This window comes from Carcharodon carcharias, chromosome 12 (genome assembly GCF_017639515.1).
Source record: "Carcharodon carcharias isolate sCarCar2 chromosome 12, sCarCar2.pri, whole genome shotgun sequence".
Taxonomy (NCBI): domain Eukaryota; kingdom Metazoa; phylum Chordata; class Chondrichthyes; order Lamniformes; family Lamnidae; genus Carcharodon; species Carcharodon carcharias.
Genome location: NC_054478.1, coordinates 133,720,437 through 133,731,044, shown reverse-complemented (window position 1 = coordinate 133,731,044; position 10,608 = coordinate 133,720,437). Strand labels below are relative to the sequence as shown.

The following is a 10,608-nucleotide window of genomic DNA, read 5'->3' as shown; positions in this document are numbered from 1 at the left end:
AATGGTCTGGGTATCAGTAAAAGGACATTGTACTAATCCCACTCTGTTTACTCAGCATAGAGACTTTGTTCAGTAATTCATCCCAACTCATTGGACAGAAATCCTGAGCCACCTATGGAATTCCCAAGTACCATTCCCATTACACACAAATCCTGATCCAGGTGTAGAGTTTAAAGCATTACCACACTCTTCCCCTTGACATTGCCCTTCCAAAAAAAAAGTTGTTTTCTAACTCCCCACCTTCCAGTGAAGTAACAGAGAAACAGGATTCACCTGGAATAACATCATGGGCGCAGGAAACCCCAGTATCCTGTTCCTGCCAGGAGCTTACTACCTCCAGCCAAATGGCATCTCACTCATCCTCATCTGTCAATCCCAGGGCTACAGAGCCACATTTCATAGGCTGTGCTTTGTGTCATGAACCTTGGGGGGAATGCTCTTATTGTTTAGTGAGCCATTTTGTAGCCATATTATTTTGTGATCTTAGCCCAGTGCCTCAAGTATTTCAAAGGGATTAATTCTTTGTTTTTCAGTATTTAAACACAAAGTGCAGGAGCAGAACTTAAAGTATTCATTTTCCTCATCTCTGTTTTGCTTCTTTTTCCCATTTTCTTAAACCTGTTTCCTCTGATTACCGACCCTCTTTCAGTGCAAACAGTTTCGCCTTATCTGCTCACAACTCTGAACACATCTGTTAAATCTCCCCATAACTTTTTCTGTTCAAATCCTAGCTTCCCCAGTTGCTCCATTTAACCTAAGGTCCTGTGACCATTGCACCAACCACCCCCACCCCAGTTGCTCCATTTAACTAAAGGCCTGTGTCCCTGGGACCCCCAGTTGCTCCATTTAACTGAGGGTCTGTGACCATTGCCCCCCACCAGTTGATCCATTTAACTGAAGGCCTGTGACCATTGCCCCCCACCAGTTGCTCCATTTAACTGAAGGCCTGTGACCATTGCCCCCCACCAGTTGCTCCATTTAACTGAGGGCCTGTGACCATTGCCCCCCAACCAGTTAATCCATTTAACTGAAGGCCTGTGTCGCTGGGACCATGCCAGTAAATCTCTCCTGCACCCTCTCCAAGGCCCTGTATTCGTTCCTAAAGTGGACACCATACTCCAGCTCTGGCCTAAGTTACTAGGTTATGATTTCCTCTCATCTTTTTCCCCTCTTACAACACTCCCTTTTCTCAAATGAAAACAAAAGTGCTGGAAAGACTCAGCAGGTCTGGCAGCATCTGTGGAGAGAGAAACCTGTTAACGTTTCAGTCCAATATGACTCTCCTCAACCCTAATGGTGGACTGAACCCAGAGCCACACCAATATGCCTCAATACTGTCCACAAGAAGTACAGTCTGAAATTTCCTTTCCAATTTCTTTCTTCACAGGGAACTGAGAGCTCAGTATTACCCTAAGTGATGTTATGAAAAGCCTGAACAAGAAGATCTCAGGGCTGAGCCCATATCCTTGGTTTTTTCGGGAAGGGAGGAAGAGGCAGGAATCTTTGCATGGAGATATGCAATTACAGATGACCAGGCTGGCCTAGTACACTGCATTATGTTATTCAGAGGAAAAACCAGTTCAAGTAGTCAAAAACCAATACTATTGGTACCAGTACTACTCGAGTTCCATTTTCAAATATATAAAACCAGTTCGGACAAGTTTTACTGGTATTTTAATTTACCACTTTTACTGATTTTTGCTTTCCCTTAGTGCATTGGAGGATGCTCATGCACTCAATACATGTAATTATTTGATGGTTAAATGAGGGGTGTATTAGTTTGACCCACCTCTTCTAAAGCTCCCCCCAGCACGAAGTTGATCCAATGCACATTGACACACAAGGCCTTACATCCACGAATGGCAAACGTGGTAACTTGCACATGCATGCTTCAAGTTCACTATTGTGTTAATGAGGGCCACTATAAAAGATGGCGGAGAGGCTGGACAGGGGGTTGGACGCAGATCGGAGCAGGAGACCCGTACGGCCGCTCAAACTAATCAATAACCAGAGAATACTACATTGGCTTGTACAGCCAGGCATTAAATATTGAGGAAATTAAAGTGCGCCCCAGGAGATCAGGGCCAATCAAGCAGATGGAATGAAAAATGGTGGCTGGATTGTCAATCGTGGATAGATTATTCAAGCAGGAAAATAGAAAGGTGTAGATAAAAGCAAAATACTGTGGATGCTGGAAATCTGAAACAAAAACAGAAAATGCTAAAAAAACTCAGCAGGCCCAACAGCATCTGTGGAGCAAAAGACAGAGTTAAAGTTTCGAGTCCGTATGAACTGGACTTGAAATATTAACTCTGTCTTTCTCTCCACAGATGCTGTTAGACCTGCTGAGTTTTTCCAGCATTTTCTGTTTTTGTTTGAAATGGAAATGTGTATTTGGCGAGGCATGGATGATTGTCCACTAGCAAGGGACCAAGAAGTGAGGTATTCCGTGTGTGATTACTGGTTGGTTAGTGAAGAGTTCTGGCCAATCAGAACCTGCTATCTGCAATTCCAAACCAAGTCCTTGGACTGATTTCTCAAGTGTATTTGACCGTGAGCGGGTATAGATAATTCTGACCATATTTACTGTGTAGTTCTCAGTATGTTACCTTCATGAGGATATCAGGAAAGGATTGAAGAAAGGGGTGGCACAGAGGATTCCAGAACTTAATAATGGGAATTATGAGAAAAGACACAGTTTGGTTAGTTAAGGTTTTGAAGGATGTTGAAACCAAGGCTGGTAAAATGGAGTTAAGATAGAGAACAATCATGATCTAGTCAAATGGTGGAACAGCTCTGAAGGGTTGAATGGCCTCTTCCTGTACCTCCACCAAGTTGAACTTCCTTTTATTGGGGGATAGATTATAGTAAGATCGACAAAAATGGTAAGGGTGGTCACAGATACTATAGATATTTTATTTGACTTGCACACATTTTGTTTAAATGTTGCTATATCAGCCAGTTAATGCCCTCTGTGTCTATAAAATTGATCAACAGTTGCAACACAAATGGAATGTGAGTCTCTTACTCTGTAGAGCTGCTTATATTTTGTACTTTGTCCTTTGTCCTTGATGTAATCTTCTGCTTTCTGTTACAGGGGGAGAAAGGATCTCCAGTGATGCTGAAGGGACCTACTTTGAGCCCAACAGGGAAGCTGACACCTATATTTACAGCAAAGGTAAACTGCATTTCAGAGCCTGCTTTAACTTTTCCAAATGGCAGCTGGACATACCACCTGGTGGGGCTTTGCACAAGTGCTATTGTAAGGATGCCTCAAAAAGCTTTATAGCCAGTGTTGTAATACAGGAAATGCAGCAACCAATTTATTCACAGCACGGTCCCACAGCGTTGAAATAAATGGGCAGATCATTCAGTTTTAGCAATTAGTTGATTGAAGAATAAATATTGACCAGGAGGCTGGAGAAGAACACTCCTGCAAAAGAGTGCCATGGGATCCTTCCCATTGACCTGAGAGGAGACAGGACCTTAGTTTAACATCTCACCCAAAAGGCAGCACCTCCAACAGTGCAGCACCTCCCTCAATTGTCCAAGGAGCATCAGCCTGGATCTTGTGTTCAGGTGCCTGGGGTAGGACTTGAACTCAGAACCTTCAGTGCTACCCAGAGCTGACACCTGGTTGCAGAGTATTGTAGATGTTGTTTTCATCAGCTTTCCTTAGAAAATGTTCATTCTGAAGTACAAATGGAACTATTTGAAGCAAGCTAATACTTTATTCACCCTTACGAGGTAATTTTCTTCCTCCATTTTGGCCTCTCCTTCCTTATCAATACTGTCTATTACTCGGGGTGCACAACTCCTATGTAAACATATTTGAAGACTCCACAAATTTGGAGACAATCAGCAATTTTATTAGTCGAGTGCAACTAGTTGCACACAATAACAAGTACAAAGGAAACTTACTACCCCAATTCTGTGGGCAACAGGTGACCACAAGTTTTCAACTTGGCTGATCCTTTGTTCTGACTCTGCCAAAGCACTCTTCAGAATTGCCGCCTGAGCCTTGAACTCCAGACTTGAATACATTTCAGCAAAATGACTGCATGGGACTGTCTACTTAAAACATAGAGAAATAATCATTAACAGAAATTTAATAAGACCACATTGCATTGCATGTTCTCGGTTAAGGAAGCTCTTTGTAAACCCACAAACTCCATTGGCATCTACTTGAGCTTGTCAGCATCCATCCTCAGTGGCACTGCAAACAATATTATACATAGTGGACATGCTTCCACTTTGTTACTCCTTGATTCTTTTCAACCATTTCAGATGTATCGGTGTTTTACAAAGCTGCATTGAAACAGTTTAAAGTTACACCAAGATCCCTGCTAAATATCAGTCTAGAACTCCTTACATTGCTTCTTCCATTGCCCGGGACACCACAGTGAGAATCAATGGCTCAGGCCAAAATTTGGTGCCCCACAGTTACTGCCTGGCTGAGATCCAGTCACTCAGCAAAACCAGAGGTTGCCTTGGAACTTTCCTGACCTGTGTGTGTTAACATGGACAAAGGAGGCGTTTATCTGTTGGGGAATACAGAAACACTTTTTAAATTACAACCTTTTTCTAGGTTTTTCCAGTGTGGCAACAGCCCATTCAGCCTGCCTGGCCTATGTTGATGTTAGCCTCTACTGACCTGGCTTCCTTCAACTGATGCTATCTGCAGACCCTTCATTACTTTGTCCCTCATGTGATTATCTGGCTTCTCCTTATAGTATCTATGCCATCTGTCTGAACCACTCCACGTGGTGGTGAGTTTCACATTCTCATCACTCTCTGAGTTAAAATGTTTCTCCTGAATTCCTATTGGATTTATTATTTTATTATGTCTTTTATTTCTGGCCCCCACTTCTGGTTTCACATCTTCTCTACATTTACCCTACATTTATCCTTCCATGTTCTCAAAAACCTCTATCAGGGCATTATTCAATCTTACCTGAAGAAAAGAATCCCAGCCTGTTCAATCTTATCTGATAGGTACAACCTTTCAGTTCTGGTATAAATCTAGTAAATCCTTTTTGCAAATTCTCCGGTGCCCCCATGTCCTTGGTATTATATGGAGACCAGAAGTGTTGACAATCCTCCGGGTGTGGTTTAACCAAGGTTCTACAGAAGTTTTTATTGCATCAAAGATACCTCAGCCTGTGGACATTATAAAAAATGTTCTGTTCATTCTCAAGATATGGGTGTCACTGGCAAGGTCAGCATTTATTGCCCATTCCAAGATGCCCTTGAGAAGGTGGTGATGGGCAGCCTTCTTGAACCGCTGCAGTCTGTGTGCTGAAGATACTTGTATGGTGCTGATAGGGCTTCCACAATTCAGCAATGATGAAGGAACAGTGATATATGTCCAAGTAAGGATGGTTTGGGACTTTGAGGGAAACTTGAAGGTGCTGATGTTCCCAGACCCCTGCTGCCCTTGGCCTTTGAGGTGGTAGATGTTGTGGGCTTGGGAGGTGCTGTCAAAGGAGCCTTTCTAAGTTGCTGCAATGCATGTTGGAAATACAATATTGTATAATACAGAAAATTGGATATTAGATCCATGGAAAAGTTACGGCGCAGAAAGAGGCCATTCAGCCCATCAGGTCTGTGCTGGCCAGAAAAAGATTAAAAAGAAACTAGCTGCTCATTTTAATACCACTTTCCAGCAACTGGTCCATAGCCTTTCAGATTACAGCACTTCAGATGCAGATCCAGGTACCTTTTAAATGAGTTGAGCATTTCGGCCTCAACCACCAACTTAGGCAGTGAATTCCAGATGACCACCATCCTCTGGGTGAAAAAGTTTTTCCTCATGTCCCCCCTAACCCTTCTACCAATCACCTTAAATCTATGCCCCCTGGTAATTGACCCCTCAGCTAGGGGAGACAAGTCTTTCCTATCTACCCTATCTAGGCCCCTCATCATTTTGTACACCTCAATTAGGTCACTCCTTAGCCTCCTCTGTTCTAAGGAAAACAACCCAAGCCCATCCAATTTCCCCTTCTCATTGCTGCAATTTTCAAGCCCTGGCGGCATTCTTGTAAATCTTATCGAAGCTGTGCCAAACTTTGATATGTTCTCAGGTAGAAAGTGGTCTTCTAAACCATTCAACAATTACTTTTGTTGTGTTACAGATGTGGGATCTGACTTGAATGCGCGGAAAGATGGAGAATCGAGTACAGTGGTGCCTTCTGATGGGATGTCAGTCACCCCAACATCTGGAAAAGACAAGAACTGGCTCTACTCCCTGGACCCAATCCTGGTTACTATCATTGTCATGAGCTCAGTGGGGGTCCTCCTCGGGGCAGTCTGCGCTGGGCTCTTACTGTACTGCACTTGCTCCTATGCTGGCCTGTCAAGCCGGAGCTCCACCACCCTGGAGAACTACAACTTCGAACTCTACGACGGGATCAAGCACAAAGTGAAGATGAACCAGCAGAAGTGCTGCTCAGAGGCATGATCATAATGGGGGCGGGGGGAAGAAAGGCCTTTTTTTATTATCAGTAACTTGGCAGCAACAAACAAGAGGATGCAGTAAGTAAGGAATTGCCTTTTAATCGTAACCATTTTCATTCAGAACCAGCCACACTTTCCCCCCAGTTAAATGAGGGGTGTATTTAAGAACCTCTTGAAGTCAGCACTAAAAGCCTTAACTTGACTATTTTCCCAAGGATATGAGCCATCATTACTCCCCTGACTGTGAACTTTGGGATGAAGTAAGAGTAGGCCTCATCTTGGCATTACTTCCGGAGACCATGACGAGGTTTATCCTGTTTCATGCTGTGAAGGGAAGTTTCATTTCCTTCAAACTGGCCACAATGCTGGCTTGCTGTGCCGTGTAGCTTTATCGTGTTTACGTCTTGTCCTTCAAATTGCTGGCCCCCACAATTGGGGCCTCCGACAGTTCAGTGGTTCTGAAACCGGAAGAGAATTCAAGATGGCCGACGCCTCAAACTTATCTTCGGGGGCTGGTGGCCCAATTCGAAAGATGAGGCCCGCAACTTCATCATTTGTTGGCGAGAAGCAAACTTCAACCGTTTAAGCAGAGCTTAAAAGAAATTATGGACTATATGCAGAGTGCCTTTGGACAAGTGTGATCTATTAGCTATGACAGATTAGTATTCACATGTCTCCTGTCTGTGACAGGAGAATGTTTTATTGGGCACTGTCTTTGAGGCCTATGCAGTGTCTGTTGATGTCAGAGGACTTTATCTATTATTATTTAATATACAGTGCATTGACTTTCCAGATAGGGTTTTCTCCCGCCTTGGAAAGGGGAGGGAGATGAGGGCAAAATACTTTTTTATTTCTAGGGGGCGTGTCATAGGGTTGAGAGATGTAAAGAAACACTGAAAGACAAAGGATTTATTTGGAGGTGGTTGGGAGATTTTATTTAAAAAATCCCGGCCGGAGTTACAAGGAACAATTTCTTGAGTGCTATACACCAGAGGACTTCTTCTTAAGGTGAGCCAAACTGTTCAAACTACCCCATCCATTACTAGAAACAGCCGTCAAGCCTCGAAAGGCTGAATCAGCCAGTAAAACTTTTTTAAAAAAGCAATGATTAAAGAAACATGAGAATAAATGCTGACTTTTTGAATACTGGCTTTGTAATGGTGTTACTTGGCAGTGGTTCAATTGATGCTATTCAGAGCTTTCAAAGGGTATTTTTTTTGTTGTTGAATGTGAATTAGCATCAGATGATCCAGTACCCACCCCACCCCCCCTTCCAGGGTTCATGTTTACGATATCTCTTTTTGATCTTTCATTGGGTACAATGCTGTCAGTGAACTCCCCACTCTGGTTTATCTGAAATCTGGCTCCCTTCACCTCTCCTCTCCCATTCTAAAAGAGGTGAACCATACAGTTGTCCAATTCCACAGGCACTAGCAGTTCTCTAGGTACCTTGCTCCAGTGGCCGCCTTTAACCGCGAGATCTGGACAGTGACTGTTGAAAACCAACTAACCAAGCGCAGCAAGCTTGATGCTATCATCCATGCATCAGGCTTTTCTTTTAATGCATTCTGGTGATATGGGCATCGTTTACAAGGCTGGCATTTATTGCCCACTTCAAATTGCCTTTGAGAAAGTGGCGGTGAGCTGCCTTCTTGAGCCATTGCAGTGCCTGTGGTGAAGATGCTCCCACAGTGCTGTTAGGTCAGGAGTTCTAAGTTTTGGACCCCCAGTGAAGGAAAGATGACACATGTCCCGCTTCGGGCCAGTGTGAAGCACTTGGTGGGGAACTTGTTGGTGGTGGGTGTTCTCATGTACCTCCTATCCCATGTCTAAGTGGTGGAGGTCACTGTTTGGGAGGTATTCCCAGCAAACAGGAACAGGAGCCTGGGCCCATCTTCTCTCCTCTCTATAGCCCAGGCATCAATTGTAGAGTTTGACTGTTATCAGCTGACTCCATATGGCCAAGGTTTCAATAAGGGAACTTCCTAGTCTGTTTGCAGTAGGCCAAATAATGAACTCAACTCATTAGAGGGGTAGACAGTGCCAAAAGCATATGACATAAGGACTTGTAAAGTCAACATTGTTTGCAGAATGTCAGCTAATTTTGAACCCAAGTCTCAGAGGTCCAGAGACCAATGTGCCACCAAGCCCCTGCTCAGTTTATTATCACAAAACAGTGTGGGTTTTCCCTTAACTTCACATGGAGTTTCTACCACAGTTCCAGTGATGAAGGAGCAGCAACCCTGAGAAAGTTCCTGTCCAAAGCTTTTCAAGTTTATGGGGAGTGAAAGCAAAAGCAAGGTCTGTTGGAAGAGGTACACCACTGGGCACACTTCTTTCCATGGAACATGTTGTATTATATTATGTACATCTCATACGCACACACACACACACACACACACACATATAAGTATATATATGGTATTATGACGTATAAAAGAGTGCCTATGGCACACTTACACATCCATGGTAATCAACTCTTATCCAGGATGCTCAGTTTATATCTGAAATAGGCATTTCACGTCTATCATACAAGACATGTGAACATGGTGGCCATACCATATCTTGTGGTGCCCACTGTATGTATGATGCACACATCCCACTTGTGGTCTGTGGTGTCATTTTATTTTAACCTCACTGAAATCTTGTCGTGTAGCATGTGTAATGATCTAGCCATGACACAGGTCAATCAAGATGCCCATTTGGCTAAGATGGCATCTCACTGCTTGTCAAATGGGAAAACGTATGTATGGGCCCAGGTGCTACCACATAAGAGTGGTAGCGGTGAATAGTGTAGTTGCCTTTAAGAAGAAGCTGGATAAGCACACGAGGCAAAAAGGAGTGGAAGGGTATGGTAATTGGATGAGATGAAGTCGGATGGGAGATGCTCATCTGGAGCACAAACACTGGCATAGACCGGTTGGGCCGAATGGCCTGTTTTTGTGCTGTACATTCTGTGTAATTCTACCACTTCTTGTATGCGTTAGACGTACGTACTTTTTGTGATGCCATTTTACTTTCAAGTGCTCACCTGCGGACTACATCCACGCATAAAGATTCTTGTAAGCGTCTAATGGTTGTGCTGACAACAGTGTGTGTTTTTGAGGTAACTTATAGTCCGAACAGCTAAGAGGGCAGTGCCTAAGCAGCAGCCCTGTGGGTGTCGTGGGGTTTGTGTTGGGGTGAGGGAGGGGGTGGGGGTGGGGGGGTGTGAATGGGGGAGGGGTGGGTGGTCACTGTACTTGCCTGGTCTTTGGGTGGATCATTAGTACTGACCCATTCCCTCTCCTGGGAGTTGTTTCAGGGCTTTGGGCATGGATTTATGTTGTGAGCCTTCTTTCAGTTGCGGTTGTTGACTGGTTTCTACAGCCTGGTGGCGAAGAATGGCAATGACTCAAGATATTGCTGGAGGCAGACACATCAGCTCGTCTCCTGTGAGGACACAAATGATTGTTTTCCTTGTAGATTTGAAATACTGTCTTAATAAAGTAATTGTAAAGGAACACTCTAGACTCTAGAAGCTGAATACATTACTGAAGAGCTATTGCCATATGATGAATGCCTCAATAAAAAAAACATCATAAAATACAGAAATGAGAAGATTTGCACACCAAAGTGTTTTTTTTTAAATCCACATTTAGATTGTTATTGTGTGAACAGTTAACTTGGGATCCTGCCTGTTCCCATTTACATGCTATACATATTAGCCTCTCTATCTGTAGCTCTGTGGTGATGCACTTTAATTGTCAGCCTTGGATCAATCATAGTGTTCGTGTCTCGTGACTCAGAAGGTCAGCCCCATTCCAGAGACCTGAGCACAAATCTGAGGCTGACACTCCCAGTGTGGTACTGATGGAGTGCTGCACTGTTGGAGATGCCATCTTTCAGATGAGATGTTAAACTGAGACCTCATCTACTCTCTTGGGTGGATGTAAAAGATTTCATAGAAGAGCCTAGGAGTTTTCCCCAGTGTCCTGGCCAATAAAAATGACCTCAACCAACATCACTAAAAATCAGATGATCTGATCATTATTGAATTGCTGTTTGTGGGACCTTGTGTGCAAACTGGCTGCCATGTTTTCAATGTTACAACAGTGACTACACTTTAAAAAGTACCTCGTACGCTTTAAAACACTTCTAGGAAATGAACAG

The 10,608-nt window shown here is 43.6% G+C and overlaps 1 protein-coding gene across 1 annotated transcript in view; it reads left to right on the top strand.

Annotated features, from left to right (window-relative positions):
* LOC121285329 (neuropilin-2-like) overlaps window positions 1-7,602 on the top strand; it is a 105,382-nt gene extending 97,780 nt beyond the window's left edge. The window contains exons 16-17 of the mRNA XM_041201814.1: window positions 3,098-3,178; window positions 6,135-7,602. Coding sequence (XP_041057748.1) covers window positions 3,098-3,178; window positions 6,135-6,460 — 407 coding nt within the window. The 3' untranslated portion in view covers window positions 6,461-7,602. The remainder of the gene's footprint in view (window positions 1-3,097; window positions 3,179-6,134) is intronic.
* Window positions 7,603-10,608: the final 3,006 nt, after the last annotated feature.